The 20,022-nt window shown below is 43.1% G+C and overlaps 2 protein-coding genes across 9 annotated transcripts in view; one reads left to right on the top strand and one right to left on the bottom strand.

Annotated features, from left to right (window-relative positions):
- The window catches only part of sulf1 (sulfatase 1), a 76,304-nt gene extending 72,694 nt beyond the window's left edge, over window positions 1–3,610 (top strand). For 6 of the 7 annotated variants that reach the window (XM_039617539.1, XM_039617538.1, XM_039617537.1 and 3 more), the window contains one exon: window positions 1,633–3,610. In XM_039617539.1, coding sequence (XP_039473473.1) covers window positions 1,633–2,588 — 956 coding nt within the window. In that variant the 3' untranslated portion in view covers window positions 2,589–3,610. The remainder of the gene's footprint in view (window positions 1–1,632) is intronic. The other variant, XM_039617541.1, reaches the window with a different exon arrangement.
- Window positions 3,611–5,458: 1,848 nt separating this feature from the next.
- LOC116328250 (solute carrier organic anion transporter family member 5A1) overlaps window positions 5,459–20,022 on the bottom strand; it is a 33,914-nt gene continuing 19,350 nt past the window's right edge. Inside the window, exons 5-11 of one of the 2 annotated variants that reach the window (XR_005614186.1) lie at window positions 15,415–15,579; window positions 12,597–12,795; window positions 8,443–8,602; window positions 7,787–8,028; window positions 7,622–7,686; window positions 5,770–6,745; window positions 5,459–5,661 (exon numbers count right to left, since the gene is read on the bottom strand). Coding sequence is in view for 1 of the 2 variants with exons in the window: in XM_031749984.2 (XP_031605844.1) it covers window positions 6,288–6,745; window positions 7,622–7,686; window positions 7,787–8,028; window positions 8,443–8,602; window positions 12,597–12,795; window positions 15,415–15,579 (1,289 nt within the window). In the remaining variant the exon portion in view is untranslated. Of the gene's footprint in view, window positions 6,746–7,621; window positions 7,687–7,786; window positions 8,029–8,442; window positions 8,603–12,596; window positions 12,796–15,414; window positions 15,580–20,022 lie in introns of both variants that reach the window. The other variant, XM_031749984.2, reaches the window with a different exon arrangement.

Here is a 20,022-nt window from a genome sequence, read left to right as displayed (position 1 = left end):
TGCCTCATTCCCACTAATCCGTCATACACGGAGTGCCGACGCTTCATCTGTGGCTGCATGCTGGGAACGCGCTAACAAAGCATAACAGATATTTTGTTTGTTTGTTTCATCCTGCGCACACAGTCTGTCTTTATCTTTACTCGCTGTGTATTGTCGATTTGCAGCTAAGATGCTCTCTGCCACACGTTTTCACAGCAATGCTCAAGATGAAACACTTCTATCAGTTTATTATGTTAAAATATCGATCATTTTAGTATCTTTTTATAGGATAGCATGGCTGTTTAAATATAATAATCCCAAGTCCTAATAATGGATATTTCTTTACTTGAGGCCAAGCATCAAGTGCATGTAAATGACAATGCATGAAACCGCATCATCCCCATAATGCATCACTACATGACATTAAAGGAATAGTTTGACATTTTTGGGAGATAAGCTTATATAAAGCCCTGTGAGAAGATTGATTTCACTTTCTATGATGAATGGTGTGTACCTGCCAGGCATGAAGAAGAGAAAGAGACTTCTAGGAATCTCCTCTTACCAACTCAATATATGTCTCGTTTGTTTAATCCACACAAAAGCAAAGGGTAAAAACAGACAGACAGACCTGAGAGGAGTATCCATCTCCTCATCTAACTTAGGCAAAAAATAAAGTTGCCCAAAACTTGAAACTATTCCTTTAACACTCGACATTTCATGCCATGCCAGCCACAGTCATTCCATTTTGTCCCGGTGTAACATTCAGAATAGCTCTTCATATCTACTCATGGCCATTAGCTAGCAGTAGAATGGACACTTGAGTTGCCGTGACCTCTGTCCAGGCACTGACCTCTGCACTTTTGACCTCTGTTTCTGGCACCTGCTTACCAGGCGGCAGCAGCATCGAAAATGGTCAAAGAGGAGAACAAGCCTCTCCTTCCTGTGAGTCCCTAAAAACCCGATGTCAAACCATCTCCGTTTTCCTAGCTGCAAAAAGTCCAGAAGAGAGCCGATTCCACGAGGACGGTCAACCAAAAGCGGCTCTGACGCTTCTTTTCTTGCACTTATCAAACTGAGCCAAACTCTTGATTTCGGCTTTTGCTGCTACTTTTTTCTTTGTAGCGTTTTGAATTCCTTTCTCATTTTTCCTGGGAATTACAGAGCACATTCTCTTACTTTGCTTCATGAGTTTCATCTTTTGTTTGTTGACCATCTTTTTGTTTCCTCTGCCATTACATTCTTTTATTCCAGGTTGCCTGACTTTGCATTTCAGTTGAGCCCAGGCCCTTCATTAACTATATCATTACATATTACTTGTTAGTATATTATAATGGATCATTGAATATTTTTGTTTTTCCTCAGACTTTTTTTTTTTTATACTGAATTAGCAGAAAGCCAGCATGTGTTTGCACTACTCATGGCTTGAGCTCAGGGTGAATACTGTGTTTTTCTAATGCTACTTTTGAAGCGTGTGTGTGTATATGTGTGTGTGTGTGTGTGTGTGTGTGTGTGTTGCTTGAGGTCTCAGACTCCTATACGTTGGCTGCTTTGGTGAGAGTTGGGAGCTGAGCATGACTGCATGCCGACTGAGTGAACCTGAAAAGAGCTCCCCGTATTTTTCTGCTCCTTACAGTCTCTCTTTTTCTTTGACAGCACACAGCCAATATGGGAAGGACGACAAGGTTAAGCTACCCAACTTGACAGATGAGGAGGTGAACTGGCAGGGACTGGAGGATTTGTATAGCATAAACGAAAGCCTGTATGAATGTAGGCCTGACTACAGCCCCAGCCCAGAGAATTGGGACAACTTCCAGAAGGATGTAGATAAAATGTTTGCACTGCGACACGTTTTTAACAACCAAACCCATAAGCTTGACGACTCCACCCTGCCAGAGCTGGGCTCCGGGGCCGGGGGTGGAGGGCTTGAAGTGGGCAGCGGAGAAGAGCTGGCTTCTGCCAGTGACGTCTGGCCGGGCTTAGTCACAGAGACTCGCCTCACCACCCCCATCCCCAGCAAAATACCATCGGCACCACCCACACCCAGGCCCACATTGGAACAGAAACTGGAGCCTGCTGTCAACGACCTTCCCGAGAGGCTTGTAAACGGACCTGAGACGTCTGTTATGTCAAAATCAGCAGTGATATCATCACCAGGTCTGAGTAGAAGCAGGGATGTCCTCCAGAGCGATACGTGGGCGCAGCTGCTTGAGGAGATTGAAGGCGAAACTTTTAGCGGGAATGGGCTGACAGAGCTCGAAACGCGACACGATGACCTCTTGCGTACTCACAACAGCCTGCGAGCCCAGCTAGAACTCGGCCCCGGTCACCGAATGACCATCAGCCCACAGGGTCTTAGTCATAACCTGGACCCTGAAGAGGAGGATGATATTTTCCACGCCCAAGGCTTTCTCCCTTTTGTCTCGCAGACTCTGAGGCCTAAGGTCCAAGCTAGCACCACAGGGAGCCCTCCCACCACCACCACCATCCCCACCACACAGACTAGCACCCCACAGAGTGTCAGGGTGGTGCTGCCTCAGTCAGCTCTGCCCGTCACCTTGGACTACGAGGGCAGCGGCTCTCTGCCTCAACCCTCCAGTCAGACCCTCTGAGGCAGACTCACGCTCTGGCCAGCCAGCCAATAAACTTCTGGTCACCATAGAGACACGGTGATTAAGGAGAGCTAGCCAAGAGCGAAGCAAAAAGAATAATGCCACCTCAGCCAGTCAGAGTTGTATAATGAGTATTAAAGTTATTGTTTATTTTTTTACTGTTGCCTACAATTATTAGTAAACAGTGTTATGTTTCTTTTTCCTCAAATATATATATATATATATATATATATATATGTATATATATATTTAGAAAAAAAAGCCTTAATGCAGCTAAACTTAAGTGTTGGAATTAAAAACGCTGAATTCCACATGGATAACAACACCATCGATGTTTTTAATATATGTTTTTATGAAAAACGGTGTGAGTGGTTAAACCATCCCTGAATGGGTGATTAGCATCGAGTTAGGTACGCTCCATTCTTCAAACAGTTTATCCTAAACCTGCCCAGTCGCGACAAACTCCCATCACAATCCACAAGCACTTTCAAATAGCCCTCCCCACCCAAAAAAATAATGACCCTGGTCCTCCACTGCCTGTCTGCTGTGAACTAAGTTTTATGAAATAATTTTTAAAAAAGTTACAGAATTAGCATAACATTTTTTTTTTGCTTTTAGACAATCACGGCACAGATTAACAGTCAGCAAACAAACACGTTTGTGTTGTTTTTTAAATAAAGATTTTCTTCACTGATCACACAAACACCAGAGGCGGTAGAACGTCTTCCTCGTGTGGTTCTGTAACTTTTTAAAGAAAGTCACCGTACGACAGAGAATGGTGTTGCACATGGCCAGTTCATTTCAAGGCGGTTACATTATGACACACTGTTACAGGTTTGTCCATGTCAGTAAAACCCTAAAAGGTCCTCCAAGGGCAACGTTTCACATCTCCTGGCTTGGAAACTGGTTTCACGAAGCCCCTTTTTTCTTTGCAGCATTAGCCGTGTGTGTAGAAATGATGGAACAACTCTGGTTTTGGGAAAGCCATGACGCTGTTAAGAAATAAAACCTTTCACCCTCAAGTCTCCGTGTGTAATGATTCAAGCAAGTTCATTTTCTTTTCTTTATTTATTGATTTTTTTTTTTTTTTTTTTATTTGAATGACAAATATCAAGTATTCAAGGCATTTGTAAACCAAGTGTTCACAAACAGTAATTAGACTTCTGCTCCCGAGGAACACAAAGCAATAAAAGCTCAACTTGGAGAGTACAGGAAACTCACTTTCAGTGTAAATACTGAAGAAAAGAAAAAAGAAAGAAAGCAAATCTTGCAGTCAACACAAAGTCATCTGTGCCAGCAGCAATCCAGACATTTGAACAGCAGGACACTGAAAGCCAAGTATGTGTACAGTACAGCAAAGTCAGACATCGCCGCCTTGGTGCGGCATTGCCGGATGATTCTCTAGCCTTCCCTGCAAGGAGAGCAGTTTGCTTCGCCTCAAAGAGATGGTTTCATGCTTTAATAAAAATAAAAATCGAATTTTAAGGACACAGAAGGCCTTGGGCTAAGTAATATTTTGGAAATGTTACTGTTCTGCCTTGCAGTGAACATATTCCTAAGGTATTTTTGCACAGGTTTTAAGGATCAGAACAGAGTTTATTGAGCAGCAATCACAGTAAGTGAGTAGATGATTTGTAATCCTACGTTGCTAGTCCTCTTAAGAGTGCGTGATGAATACGACCCAGGGGAGGAAGAGCAGAGAATCATAATATAGGAGGACATTCTGGGAAGCATAGTTCAAACATTTTAATTAATTTATGTTGTTCAGTTGACAGATAACAGTTAAATAATCCCAATAATCCCTTTGTGATGTAAAATGAACCTTCCTGTGTGAATAATACTGTTCAACCACTGAAACTTTTTTTTTCCTTTTTCTAGCTTTAAGAATTTTTTTTTTAAACTACAACATCATGGGTTAGTTCATAAATATGCTTCTAACTACATGTGAGCTCTATAATATGCTTCATTTGCTTTAATATTTACACAATGATGACTTATGAATATTTCATTTGAAGTCACGGTAACACTAAAAATTCATCTTTGATCTACCTATGATAATCTTTAAGTGGCAGGGCTGTTAACTCATACCAATCAGAATATAAAATACTGTTACTTTTATTAGACTTATGTATCCCCTCGCACATGGAGAAAAAAAAATACTTCTTAAAATTTGGTTTTCAATGCACTTTTATATATTTCTAACATCAGAACACAACAAGGCTTCAATGCCCCCCGCCTCCTGATTAGAGGAAGTTAAGTCATAATTTACTTAAACAACACAAGCCCAGTGTTACGGGAAACACAGCAGACTTTGCCAGAAAAAATTTAAACATCTGACTTAAATAAATATCCAAGACAGCAGATCATCTGTTCTCTCGATTATAACCTTTGGGGGTCTGAAGCAATTAATCCAGAGCAGTGATTAACTTAGAAACCAATAATTTCATAATTTCATAGTACAGTAGGTCTGACAAACAGCAACATTCACTGGCCTTCACGCGCAATCATTCTGTGTCCACTAGATGGCCCCAAACGCCCAATAACTGACATAAGGGGTCAAGCTTGCTGCACTGCTACTTTTATATTCTAAAATACTACTATGTACATCTGATGATCAGTAGTATGGAGACGCCTTTACAATACAAAGCCAAAATGATGCATGTGTTCATCGGCTGGTTGATTCCATACAAATCATTTTACTCTGAAGACGACGCTTTTAAAAAGGGGTTAAAGTAAACGGGAGTTTTGCCACTTTAAAAATAAATCCTACTGTCACATCTTTGGGACATTCAGTAACTTCAGTAACTTCAGCTTTCATGGTGCCAAGAGATAACGTTTTAATAACATCACTTCTTATGAAATATCGTTTTCTTGCCTACAGTCGTTCTACACTGTACCAACTGGTCTTTGCCTGCTTTGAGCTACATGGTTAACTTGCAGACGATCATCTGTGACGACCAATAGCAAAGTGCTGTCGCCCAGCTGAAGAAGAAATGACTGGCTTTTTAGTAGCTAGCGTTTACCCTGGTAGCTAGCCTTTTATACTGGACTGGCCGAGGCAGCCTGAGAGGCACTGTTAAGAAAAAAAAATGAAGGTGAAAGGATTAGAAACCAGTCCCACTGAAGATGTGGACAACACCAGACGAGAGAACAGGTTCAAATGCACAAGAGTATGCTTAACCTGCAAGTGAAAATGGGACTATCAAAGAATGGACAACAGCGTCGTGGTATGGGTGGATGAGCGGAGCAGAGGAGGTACGGATGTGGAATACAGAGGGAGCTGTACAGTACTGAGAAGGGAGGAGCTGTACACAGGAGCTTGCATAGTACAGGTTGTGCTTTAGACGCTGTGTTGATGATGATTCATCTGACTGTACATAATTATAATGCCCTGCCCTTTAACAGTAGCACCATGAGATGTCTTTATAGTGTCCAAACCTGGAGGTCTGACCTTCTGTGTGGATGCCGTGTGGCTGCAGCTGATGATATGCTCTTGAGTGAAAGAACATCTTTCGTTCTCCTGTCATCGTAAAGGACGAGCAGCCCTTTAGGTGTGGTGGGCGCACTTGTGTCTCTGCCTGTCTGTCCTACAGCAGCAGGGGAGCCCCCGCTTGGCGTCCGATTGGTGTCGTGAGCAGACGCCGTGTCGTGCAGATGCACAAACAGGAAGGCACGTGTCACTATGAAACCGGCGCGCTCTCAGACGTGGGCAGAGCCTCGGTGGTGATGTGGCAACAAGACGGGGGGAGTTATTGCTTTGAGGGCGTTGCCCGGGCAGCTGAGGCTGCAGTGGCCGCGGTTAAGCAGGAGGGCGGCTGGCGGCTCGGGCCGAGGCGGGATGAACACGGGGCAGGAACGGGTGCGCGCGTGGCTCTTCTGGCCTCCGGCGTGGCATATGAGCTCGCTGACGGTACCCAGTGGAGGCAGGTGCTGACGCCAGCGCTCAGCTCGCGCCTCCTTGTGCTTGATCGAGTACCAGGTGAGGAAGATGAAGACGAAGCCGACGAACTTCAGGCTGGCGGCCAGGCCGAAGTAGACGAAGCGGAACGAGGTGACATCGTACTCCCAGCAGGAGCCGTGCACGCCGCAGTCCTGCTGCCACAGCATGCAGGTGGTGTCGATCACAGCACCGAAGTAGATGGGTGTCGGTATGTAGGCTGGAGTTAGAGAGAAGCTGTAGTTAATTACTTCAATTTCAGCCAACTGAATATAAACTATACAGTGGGTTGAGGCTGACATAACAATATTTAATTGAACTGAATTAATTAATTTAATTCAAATTAAACTTCTTTGCTAACAAACTTAATTTCACAGAATTCAAATACATCCTAATACATACAGCACAGTAGTAACAGTAACTGCACTGCAGTACCATTTCTCTACCACTTGGTGGCAATGTTTGTCTTTATGCCGATCAGAACCTGTTAACTGATAACTTCAGTAACATTGTATAGGTGTATATAATGAAACTCAAAGTTCACATTATTAGATTGTGTTAACTCTATAACCACACACACACACACACACACACACAGGGCTCCACCGTGCACCCTTCTACACATTTTGCATTAATGAAAAGTGATGTGACAACTTTATGTTCACACAGCAAGGCCAGGCTGATTGGATTCCATGCAAGGGCAGCGTTTACTCAGCCCGAGCACTTTTCTACACCTGTCTGCTCAAAAGTTCACAGAGGTGTGCTACAAGCTGGCATATCCCTGCTCTCTGTGGCGTTAGTGAGGACGAATAAGACAATAAAAGCTGGAGAAAAGTGGACAATGGAGAAGCTGCGAAAACATCAGATGACAGATTTGCTTGGCTACATGCTTTATGACACATCTTCAGCTGCTCAGAAAGCTGTTTGCAAAATAATAACAAATACGCACTTTTCACTCAATTAAAGCGTTTGCACTTCCTTTAGGGGCAAAGTAGATTCAATGGGCAGCAATGATAAGAGATTCATCCAAACTAACAAGATGGCAAAGCATACCGAGGACAGTTTTTTTATGTGGTGTAAATAATGAGCAACATACCAAGAGTTCGGAGTAAGACAAACTGCATCCCAAGAGCAAAAGGCCTCTCTTGTTCATCGACGGACCTGGGTAAAGGGAAACCACATTAGAATGAAACACTGAGAACCCTTCAACAAAGGGTCTTAGAAGCTCTCTGGCAAAACCTGGCAGGAGAGCCTCCCTTACCTGAGTGTGACGATAATAGCGGAGGGCTGGGCACAGGCAGTGATGAGGGTGACAATGAAGAGGAAGATCAGGAAAGGGATGAGTGTGTTGCAGGTGCGGTCACACTTCCCCGACATTGCGTAGCCGTTCTCGTTCAAGTACGTTTTAACAATGACGAGCTGGAGCTGGTTGACCTGGCTGCCGGAGGACGGGGTGATGACCTGCCTGCTCTGCACGCAGCCGCAGTCGGTGTAGTTCCTGATCTGTGGGAGAAAACAGCAATGAGAAATTGCAATTAAACAGAGTTAAATCAGAACAAAGCTCCCTAAAACAGACTTATAGATTCACACACAGACTGGATGGCACCACCAACACGGTGCAATCAGTGATCTAGGCAAAGAATCCAAACATTTTCTTTCCTTGTGTTGTTATAACTTCCTCCAAGACATTGTTGTACGCTAACTTCCTGTATTTCCAGGGCTACAAGAAGAGAATGCACAGAGAACAGGTCTTTGTGTATCCATTATGATTTGTGTATCCTCTGGCAAACTCCTCGGATTCCTTTTTCCACTCATAATTCTCCGATTTATTTGACGCTTGTGCAATTATGTGACGCAAACACAAAAGGAACTATGAGTGCAGCAAGTATGCAATCGCCCCCTCTATTGTGCGCTCACCCCAGTGCTGTCGTTGCCGACGGTGCTGCATCCAGCCAGACAGGGGTTGAAGTAGGTGATGCCGTCAGAGCCGCAGACTGGAGCGTACTCGTGGATCCTGCAGCCGCAGTTCACGTTGCAGCTGCCCGTCAGGTTCCTGTGGGTCATCGTCAGAGTCGGGCTGCAGAGGAAAAGCGCAGATGTTAAGAACAAAAACACTGTCGCCTCACAGCAAGAAAAGTTCCTGGTTTGAACCTCCTCATCGTCAGTATGGAGTTTGCATTTCCTCCACGCAGTCCAAAGAGATGGATGTTAGACTAACTGTTAGTTTTCTAACAGTTAGTCTAATATTTCTGGTTTCTTCCCTAAAAAGACGTTTTTCCTTCCCACTGTCGCCAAATGCTTCCACGTAGGGGGTCACCTCATTATTGGGGGCCAATCACAGCTTTGGCTGGTTCCAGCCCAGCACGAGACCTCAGGTTAGATATGTGCTTAAAAATTAAAAATCAATGGGTGGAAGATGCATCAATAGCAGAGCACGGAATTTTAAAAAGTGTATTTTTAATCATCATAAAGCCATTTTTTTCATTTACTTCAGTAATGTTATTTGTTTATTTTGCCCTCTGGCCTGACTCGGTGCTTATTTCTACCTTATGTTTTCCCAGCTGATTCAATTTTTCCAACTATATCGGTTAACGCTAAAATGCACCAGTCTTTTTTTGTATACCCCACCTCTCATTTTTAATTTAGCAATGCACACGAGTGCTGTGTTAGCAAGAGCTGGAGGCAAGGGGAATTGGCCATTCAATTTGCAGGAGAATTTAATAATTTCTTAAGCATTAATTTGTCCAGGTTAGTGTGAGTGCTATCTCTTTTTGCAAGCGTGAGCCCGCGGGAGGATCAGCACGTCACTTAGCTCCGGTAAAATTGAAAACAAATTTATGGCCCTATATGCAGCATTTTAAACCACATTCCCTGCTGCAAAGGGAATTAAACTTGTCTCCACTCTCCCTCTCAGCATGCCATAAAGTTTTGTTTCAAGGGTGAAGAAAAAAAGGGGGAAAAAGCATCAAAAAGCAATTAAAAAACTGAAATAGTTTCTGTGTGGAGCTGAAACTGATATTCAACAAAGCAACAAGGAGGCTGCTGATCTTCCTGACAATCTTTACAGTCGTCTCTATATATAATCCGCCTTCTGATTAACTTTGATCAAGCCGTGTGGAATGTGTGATGATAGAATGACAGAAACGAGGGGGGACGAGGAAGTGACACCTCCACTGGCTCTTTAGGCAGTGTGGGAACAGTTGCTCTAAGCCAGACAGGACTTTGGCTTCATCTAAGCCGGGAGCAGTGAAGCGAGCCCTGGGTTTTCTCTGGGAAGCTTCACTCTGAGCCCTGCGGAACAGATGGGGACAGGCCCTAACAACACAGCGGTCAGGAGTGACGCTCGCAAGCACACAGAGCCAACACTGGTGGGGCCTCTCTCTCTGATTATTTTTGACATGCCGTGTAATGGTAGGTTACCCTCGTTGCCAGTAATTTTTTTCATTACATAAAATCTGCCAAACAGGGGAAAAAAATTAAAAAATCGGAACATTTTCTTTTCCTCTTAAATCACTGGACCATCATTTTTCACAGGACCAGAAAGTCCAGGCTCATCTTTACTAGCTGTCACTGGAACGACATATTTGGGCTCGCCCTGACATAACGGTGTCACATTCCAGACTCTGTGTGTGTGTGTGTGTGTATGAGTGTGTTTGCATACATTTTTTTTAAAAGAAAAGGCCTTTAGCCCTCATGGAGTTGCAGTCTTGCAGCACTGACTGCACATGTCATTCTCCAGACTAAACCCCGGCCTTTAATGAACCCTGCAAATTTTGCATCACTGTGCCCAGGCAGCGCTGCATGAAAAACCCAAGCACAGAGCGACGAGAGTGAGCGGTTTAATCGGCTTTGACGCTGGCAGACAATGACCAGGAAAAAAAAAAAGGACAACAAACCAACCCGTGATGTCGGGAGGTTTATCAGGAACAAAGGTCTTGTGGGAAGATGCTGTAGCTTTCAATTAAGAAAACCAGCCCAACACATTATCACATTACACTTTAGCAGACATTTAAGAACATTACATAACTCGACATGCCTCCTGGCTCTGTCCTTTTTTTGTCAGATAGTCCTCAGACTGTCAGCAGGGGGAGAGCCATGTCTAGACTAGCGTAAGAGTACAGACACAAAGGGCAGCTTGGGTTAAATATTTCCCGTGTGGGTGCTACCTGTGACTACAGACCACCGCTGCTCGTAACGAGGAGGCCCGCTGGCTCACACAGTCTTGTTGACCCCTCTACAAACACGGGCTCAGACAAAAACTACAGTTACAATGAGTCAGCTCCAGGACTTTAAAGCACAGTGGCTTACTGGCAGTGTAGTAAATAATCACCTTAATTAACTTAGTTATGTGAAAAGCACATTTCACATAGGTTAAGCACTGTTAAGTGTATTTGGTGGGATACGCATGGATACAAACTAGAGGTGGGAATCACCAGATATTATACGATACGATATCTCAATAGTTTACTTAAGGTACAATATTATTGCAATTTTAATTTTATTGCAATATGCTAAATATTGCGGTATTACTTTTTTGTTTTAAACTGAAAGTGATGTCTTCAAAGTTATCCTAACCCTAACCCTGTCATAAATGTTGCCATAAAACAGCGTCAATCTGATATCAGTCTGTAATTGGATGGGGTCAAGTTGGCAATTACATACAATCTGTTCTTAGTTAACTTGTGTGACAGAGCCATTAGCTTGCTGTGAATTAGGAGGTCAAGCTAAGTGTGTCCACTGTTGGATGGTTTTTCGGTTGAGCCTAATTAATGTAAGTTTTCTTGACTAATAAAATGTTTGGTGCCCCTGTATAGCTACACATATAAACGTATTCACAACACTTCAGTTGTTCCATTACTTTTTCTTACAGAGGTCCTGTGTTGTTCTGTGGTGAGAGGGGAACCATCTAGAACAGGGATGGGAAACTACAGGCCTCAAGGGCCAGTGTCCTGCAGGTTTTCGATATCACCCTGGGTCAATAGGGTGGAAAACCTACCCCGGGTTTTCCAAACGGCACCTGAAGGACTCTCAGACCACGAGAAACCAAAGATTGAACCTTTTAGCCTGAATGCTGATTGTCGCTACTGGAGGAAACCAGGTTCTGTTCATCACCTTATCATTAAACGATATCACCCAATACCATCCCTACAGTGAAGCATGGTGGTGGCAGCATCGTGCTGTTTTGTCAGCAGCAGGAACTGGGAGGCTAGTCAGGGTTTAGGGAAAGATGAATACAAATGTAGAGAGACATCATTCAGTGTGCTTCAGGCTTTGGGACCACTCTGAAAATTTCCTTAGGTGTTCCAGCCATGTATTAGGCCCAAACTTGAACCTAATACATTTTGGAATAAAGCTGTAAATATAACGAAATGTGCAACAAGTGAAGTGCTATGAATACTTGTCGTGTTCACTGCATTTGTATTATTTATCCCTGTATGCTTGCACACATAACATCTGAGAATGCTAGCAGCAAACAGTGGGAGGAGAGGGGGAATTATTACAGTAGATTTGCAATGTTTGTAATCAGTTTGCAGGGTCTTTTGCATCATCCAAGGTCGCAGTGTGGATGGTACCTCTGTGCGTCTGTGCGAGCGGGCTCATAGCTGAGTGTGCCAGCAGACCACTCCATATTTCTGCCTCCGGGGCTGACACGTCGCATGACTGTTTGTTAACTCAGCAGCAGGCTGCTGATGTGCTGTCGAGCAGCAGCAGCTTCAGGAATAGAGGTGGCAAAGCGAGTCACTTCAGCAGATGCCAGTGTTGCTAATTAATCATTCACACTCCCAACACCACACCACAACACATGAGGAAGATGGGAACGCTGACAGCCCACACCCTTTCTCAGGATTCTGGCTCTGCAATGGCTCATTTTAAATGATTAATTTTGTTTTTAGAGTCACACTTGCAAAGCAGAAAATCAAGACTTAGATCAGACTGGAAAAAAAAACTGTCTAGTGTGTCTATTTTACAACTAATGAAACCTCTTAAATGATGTTTAGATATTACTTTGAATGAAAAGCAATGTTAGGTTTACAATTCCTTTCCAATGATTTCTGTTCATCTGTCCTTACCCAGTGGTGTAGGGTATGTTGATGCCTCCTAGATTAATGCTCTCGCAGCCCACTATGAAGAGAGTGGAAAAGCACAGAAGAGACACCCCGCTGCAGATCATGGCCAGCTTGGCCGACTCTCTTGCGCCGAGCTTCAACTTCTTGATGATGTAGCCGCCCAGCACGATGCCCACCCCGGCACTGGGTACGATGATCACACCTGAGAGATACATTGGTGAGATGGAGAGGTGTTGCAAGCAGATAAAACATGCCATGGAAAAATGTTAACACTGAATGAATTGGTGTAAACATCTGAGGCACATCTGAGACACGAATTCCAAGCGAGCTTGTTATGCGTTTATATGACAGAGATATGTTTGTGAGTTTTGTCAGAAATGGTTGCTCAAGGTCACCCCGCCCTTTTAATCAAGAATAAATTACTTTATCGAAAGCAAGAGACCAGAATAGGTTTGCTCCATCAATGTGACAAGGCCACGCTGTGGGCTAGCTGTGAGTCATTTCAGGCTGCAGCACGTGCTCTCAGTCCACCACAGCCAGTCAGACTGACAGCGAGAAGAGAGGCAACCCTGGCCTCAAGCAAAACAGGCCGAGCGGCAAGTGTCCTCGTGCTGGGGTCGAGGATCAGAGTGGGTGCACATGGCAGCCCTCGAGCCCGGCCACACATGCTCACAGCCGGGTAATGAGCAAGGCCGGGTCAGTCAGCGGGGGCGGAGGGCCGTCAAAGGATAAGAGAACAAAAAATGTCATGTGGCTTCTCCCCGGATCCATCCATAAAAGCAGAGCTCAAGAGGAAAAAACAGAAGAGAGGACAAAAGACGAGGTATCCTTGAGCATGCTCGGTGAGAAGTAGGCAGGATACAGGTGTTTAATATTATCTTATAAGTGCATGTTTCTATGCTTAAACCATGCACTTTGTAAAACATTAAACATGTACACATGGGGGGAAAAAGGCTCTTTACACATATTCTTTCCGCATTAACAGCTATTAACATGAGAGGTTACGTGTGTGTCACTATATGCAAGAGGTGCTTTAAGAACCTAAGAAGAACTATAAGGAACACAAAGAGAGCAACTAAAGCGACAAATAGAGTTACAAACAGAAAGCAAAGCAGCAGAATGGGGGGGGGCTACAGCTGAGAGGGGGCGTGTGTGATGTTACAGCTCTATTTCTGCAGCAACATCTAATGAACATGTAGCTGTGGCAGCTCTGTAACCAGGCATGATGCTGATCCAACAAGGTGGTAATTAATGTGATTTCAAGTTATTTCTATTTGATGTCTGTGAGACTATATTGCTATTCATTAAATGCAGTGCTAGCTCACTTTAGTTAGACCAAGCTGAGTCATGTTTATTTATATACAGTACTGTGCAAAAGTCTTGAGTCACCCCTCATTTTCTTTCTTGTTTCCAAGGAACCAGACTTTCTTGGATTTTTTTTAAAAGTGGTCTTAATGCTTTTTGATTTTTTTCTTTTTTAACCATCAGCCTTGCAGCGGGCACATTTTACAAGCGCTCTTCAAATAAGCACAACTCCATTACTGTTTGTGCTAGAGAAAAACCATTCAAAGGTTCCTGAAAGATGAGATTATTTTGTATTTTACTGCCACAATAGTCCTCCGGGCTTTCTGGAGGTCTTTCAAAGTTTTGACTGACCTATGAATCACTGAAGCATACAGAGAACTTAACAAAAAAACTATTTTAAATTGTACCTTTAGGCAGTTTGTTAGTAGCGGCCTGTTATAGAGACATAATTTGCTTCCGTTTCTTTACTTGAATCTACGAAAAATGCCGAAGATAATGCAGCTTAAGAGACATAAAGTAGTATTTTTGCACAAACAAGGTGATTCCAGAAGAGCTGTTAGCAAAGAGATTCGCATATCTGGCATATAAATACCAAACCTACACCTACTAAGTTATAACCAACCCTTCCTTTGCATCATATCTGAAATGTATTTGGTCAGTCCAGCTGACTATTTGAGGAAGCACTATGCTCCCATCAATGGGAGGCACCTCTCCTCCTCGCCTCCAACAGTCATCACATCCTGGCAGCTTGGCATCATTTGAGTAGTCATGGCAACTGCACCACCCGTTTGCCCTTACCCCTTGTATCCTGGCAACAGGCAGACGGGAAGAGGCGATGGTATTGTGTGTATATGTGAGAGTCTAAAAATGACCATATGTTAGCCAGCAGTATTCTTGGACACACACACACACACACACACACACACACACACACACACACACACACACACACACACACACACACACACACACACACACACACACACACACACACACACACACACACACCCCTTCATGACTTCAAAGACATAATTAAGTTTTTAATCAGTCCTTAGCGTAGTAATCCTGATACCAGATTAGTTGTGCATTAATACCACTGGCTCAGACGCGACTGAAGGATTAGACGGCTCTTTGTGAACCCTACGTATGCGGTGCACAAATCGCAGGCAGGGTGGAGGGTCCTGTGTGTGTATGTGTGGTTGTGCATATCAGAGAGACCAAGCTATGATGAATGTCGCCTGCAGAGACTTGTGTGTTACAGTCATGAGATGTAATGGAAGATTATCACTGAATGAAATCCAGCAGGACTCAAAGAGTCATAGCGATGTGTGCACGTGGAGAGGTGAGAACAAATGTGAGCTTAAGTCAATACAGACTGAATCGACGGCTATTTTCTGATTGTAGAAAACAAAACCGACATAGGTATCATTAATAAAGTGAACAAACTGCCACAGCTCTTTCACTGGCAGCTAGTAGCCACATATTCATACCTACGAGTAAGGAAAGTCACACTCACCTGTGTATATGCTAGCATTGGAGGCAGGGATACCAAACTGTGACTCAATAAACTTGGGAATGAAGGTGATGAAGGCGGTGACAATGGCACACTCTGCTGTGTAGGACAGGCTGACGAACAGGAAGGTCATATTGCTAAGGATCCTCAGTGCTGCCTTGGGAAGGTCTGAGGAGCGACACAAGACAAGACGGAGCAGCTCGTTACCCTCGCTCTGTAATTAACGCGCAATCAATTTCTTAATTTGGCTCTCACTCACTCCCACACACACTCTTCATTCGCTGGAACAATCGGAAGAATCGTTGCAAGAAGAGTTGTAATTGAGAAAAGCCAAAAGTAGTAGTAAAGTAGTATCAGCCTTAGGTAATGTCAGAGTAAACAACACTTAAACGTCTATGAAACTCACTCAAATATTGTTAAATACAAAGATGCACTCAGCCTCGTCTCATTAGTCTGGGTAATTATTCTTGTTTCACACACGACTGCAGAAGAAAAAGACAGTAAACAAACATGCAGATGCTCTGTGATTTCTGTGGAAAACACTTTCTTTTTATAAACGAGCACAATTTAACCATTCATGCTGCCCTCTTAATTATCTCCCTTCATTATTTAGTTGTGCCTAGATATTGTTTTGAGCTTCAGGGGTTTCACGAAGCCACCGGCATGTTTGCCATACAGTGCAAACATGTGGATCATGTGCCTCTGTGCTGCGTGCGCAAAACCAACCAACCAATCTCTGCATTTACAGCCTGAATACTGTCATCCTTGGTTTATCATGACGAGGGCATACATGCCCTTTAATGTCTGCTTGAGGGCAGTGTCCATATGATTTGGTCCCCATGATGAACCCCCTTCATTCTGTCACTCAGTAGTCATGTGGTATAACTGCAAAAGTGCGTTACTGTTACCGGGCAGAACAGAGCTGAGAAAGAGCAGCAAAGAAAAGTGGACCGAAGTGTTTTTATTGATTCAAAGATAAATATCTGGTGCCAATAAAAAAAATGTTTGGAGCAAGTAAGGATTCATACTCATACGTAAACAAGCAGGGCAGATGGTTGCTGTCAAGACAAAACAAACGTGAGGCTTCCATTTGAATCACTAATCAATTCCCTGCTACTAGCCTTTAATAGTCCCAGGAAATGTTTAAAAAAACCTTGTTTTTATCCCAGTGCAATAATGCAGTTATGTCAAAAATGCATCTCTGCATATATCTTATATACAGACATTAATGTGAGCGGGAATGATCTGGAACGGCAATCCAGCACCTTTAATTAATGATCTATTAAATCTGATAGGCAGGTTACCATTACTGCCAGCATAATACTGTCAAATGAGTCCATATTTTGTGATGACAGAAATCCTTTTCAGTAATAAGAAAATAAAGACATCCCACTCCCTGCTTATACCCAGAACACATTTTGTTTTCTTCTCATTCCTGTAAACCGTTCATGGTGCAAATGTAAAGTTCCGGTCAGAGCTACAGAAGAGGAGCGAATATTATCAACAACAACAATTTTTTGTTTAGGGTGGGTTAAGTTGGAGATCATTGAAAATGACAGTTGAATGTAGAATTGAAGTACACTCATTTTGTCTCACTCAAACTTTGCGTAAAAATACTGTAGGCCACTACTAAGCAGTTTAATGCAGGCTAAACTGGTTAGTTTACAGTGTTGTGGTGAAGTTTACAGTCAGGACTTCGTGTTGGACTGCTACGGAGCAGACGTGGTGTTTGTGGTCAATATTAGCTTACATCAAAGGTAGCAGACATTAATTTGTATTTAAAATGATGTTGATTAGATTCACTTGCTGAATTCTACCTTTTATAATACTTTCATGGTATTAAGGCATTGGAAAAAAATCAGTGATATAAGTTGTGAAACATCGATATGTATCTTATTGAATTTAGCTGACTAAACACACAAAGAGCAGCAAAGGTCAGCTGACCACAACCTCACAAAACCAAATTTTATGCAAGATTTTTAACCAATTATGTTCCAGATTTGAACCCTAAAATTGGGTTTCAGATTTTCATCCCTGCTTATATCTTATAAAAAGATGTCAGATCAGAGGAGATGGAAATATGCAGTCTCTGCTAGGGATGGCTCCCTGGTTTCCCTGTTTTCAGGACATATTCAGGGCATTATTTCGGTCTTCTGTATATTTTATGTGTCTAAACCTTGTGAAAGATAAGCTTTCCTTGAATGTGCTTGCAAGAGGTACAAGGTCACTGGCGCATATGGACTTCTCCATCTCAGCACAGCTAAGGTATACGATTTCAGGAGCAGTTTGACAGAATGAGGATCTCTGCAATCCACAGGGACCTCAGATTCAAGCTACTGCTTCTCTATAACTGCTATCCATGTAGTTTGGATGTTTGATGTGCCATAGACCGCCCAGAACGTGCTGCAGAATCTACAGCTCCAAAGTCACCTTGAGCTGGAGCAAATCATCCTTTAAGAGTCTGTAGGGTTTCCTTTGATTATAACACTAATAACAAGAAACAAAGTCAATAGAAAGAAAAATAAAGATGGGAAATGAAAAGATATGGTCTTTACTTTTTTTACTATTCAGAGGAAACACAAAGAGTCAGAAAATGTCCAACCAACTTTAAGAAGTTAGGTCACAAATATGTCAGTAAAGCTTCTTTATTTCAAATGGAAAAAAAATCATTAGATTATAATGACAGCCTTATATTTTAATCATGAAAATCTTGCTCTTGCTGCTCAGTCTTTCTTCCATCTCTACAGTCTTTTTCTCTCAGTATGAGAGTGCGTCTGGTCTGATCAATCACATCTGGGCACAAAAGTGAGACTTGGAAAACCTTTTAGCTGGAGGTGGCTTGCCTACCCTCTGCGCAACTGGCATCTCCAGTCTCTTCCTGCTAGAGTGTGTGTGTGTGTGTGTGTCCAGGGATTTAAAACATAAAGGTTTTACAGCCATGCGGCTCTCACGAGGGCTTCTTCTGACTCACACGCTTCAAAAGCAAATACCACAAAGCAAAGCAGGAACAAAAGAAAGGGCAGAAAGAAAGTGATGTTGATTATTATCGCCTTTTATTAAAGGAGGTTATTAGGAAGCCGGCCAGTGTGACTAGATGACACGGTGCCTAGATGTGAGAATAGCAGTCTCAGTACTAATGCAACTGATCTTGTTGTAGGCGGGGAAATATTAGCAGCATCTGTCAGCATTATCCCAGATCAAAAGGTAGGAAAAGGAAAGTGACGCTAATTATTTCATTCCTGGGAGGCGTGCTGTAACGCTGTCTGCAGGGGGACAGATGGTGAAGTCCTGCTGGCATCTACAGCAGCTGCTCCCTCAATCAGACAGACCACTGGCTCACAAGAGTAGCCACATTTGCTTTTCTATTAGAAGTTATTTGACGACACCGTCAAATTGTGTCATCTGTCTGATCAAGTCAGCCAACAAGGTTGAAATACACCGACACGTTAAGCGTCGTTGGTTAAAGAAATAGAAAGGCAATTTACAGCAGTTAGTAATACAATGCACCGACCCCTATATCATTTTAGCTTTAAGTCATTGCGTGCTACAGTACTTAAAACTGATTTGAGAGGGTATAAATGCAAAACGCATATTTTGACATTAAATGACACTATTCTTCAGACGGATGCTGATGTTTGGAGCTAAGAAGTGAGTCTTGGAAACCGTTTTATCCTGTGAGAGGAATAAATGCCAGCTGAAATACCTGTGTGTATTTCACAGCGTGCCAAGGTAATAAATCACATATTGAAACATGGCTGTAATACACAGTATGTGTCAGCAGTTGTTTATCCATAATGACAACATTTCCATGGGGAACTGCATTCACGCAGCAGTAGACCAAGGCCTGGAATTTTCCATAATCAAAAAGTTTGTCCCTGTGATGTGTAAAAAAAATCAGTGTTAGCATTTTTCAGGGTTTGCTTATGATGTGAAGGGCACAACAAAAAAAGAAAAAAGATAGCTACTTCACTGCAGCATATCTTTCGCAGAAAGTGCTGAATTCGGGCTATGGACAAACAAGCACACCTCAATTGAAGGACATGCAGAGTACTGAAATACATTCCAGATCCAAACACTGAACGAAATTGGCCACAGTTTGCACAACAGCCCAAAACATTGTGCTGAGACAAATAAAACAGCCGGAGAGCTAGCTGTGGGCTGATGAAGCTATAACGCATTCATCATCATTCCAGCACGTGTGCGTCTCTCTGAGACGAAATCCTGTTCCGAATGCTCCGACGTACACACGGGGATTCATTTATAAGCGTGCAGAAACCTTAAATGCGTGTTCAAATTCACAGCTGTGATTTTCACATATGCGAACGTGCACTCCTCTGCAGCTCAGTCTGTCTAGTCCTGTGTGTGGAAATGTGACTGAACTCTCTTGAGAGCTCATTTAAAAGAGAGAGAGAAAGAGAAAGAGAGAGAGCTGTCTGACTGAGAGCAAAAATTGCACAAGAGGTAACTGGGAAACACTAGAGCAGGACTCAACTAGAGGCTCTTCCAGGGAAAGCCGGGAGATTCCTGGGGCACCTGGCTCAGAGATGACATAAACTAGAATCACCACTTTGTAGCTGGAAGCCTCCAAAAACCAGTCCAGTTGCAGTTTGC

Source organism: Oreochromis aureus, linkage group 9 (genome assembly GCF_013358895.1).
Source record: "Oreochromis aureus strain Israel breed Guangdong linkage group 9, ZZ_aureus, whole genome shotgun sequence".
Classification (NCBI taxonomy): domain Eukaryota; kingdom Metazoa; phylum Chordata; class Actinopteri; order Cichliformes; family Cichlidae; genus Oreochromis; species Oreochromis aureus.
Note: the sequence above shows the minus strand (reverse complement) of the source record. Positions and strands in the feature narration are given on the sequence as shown.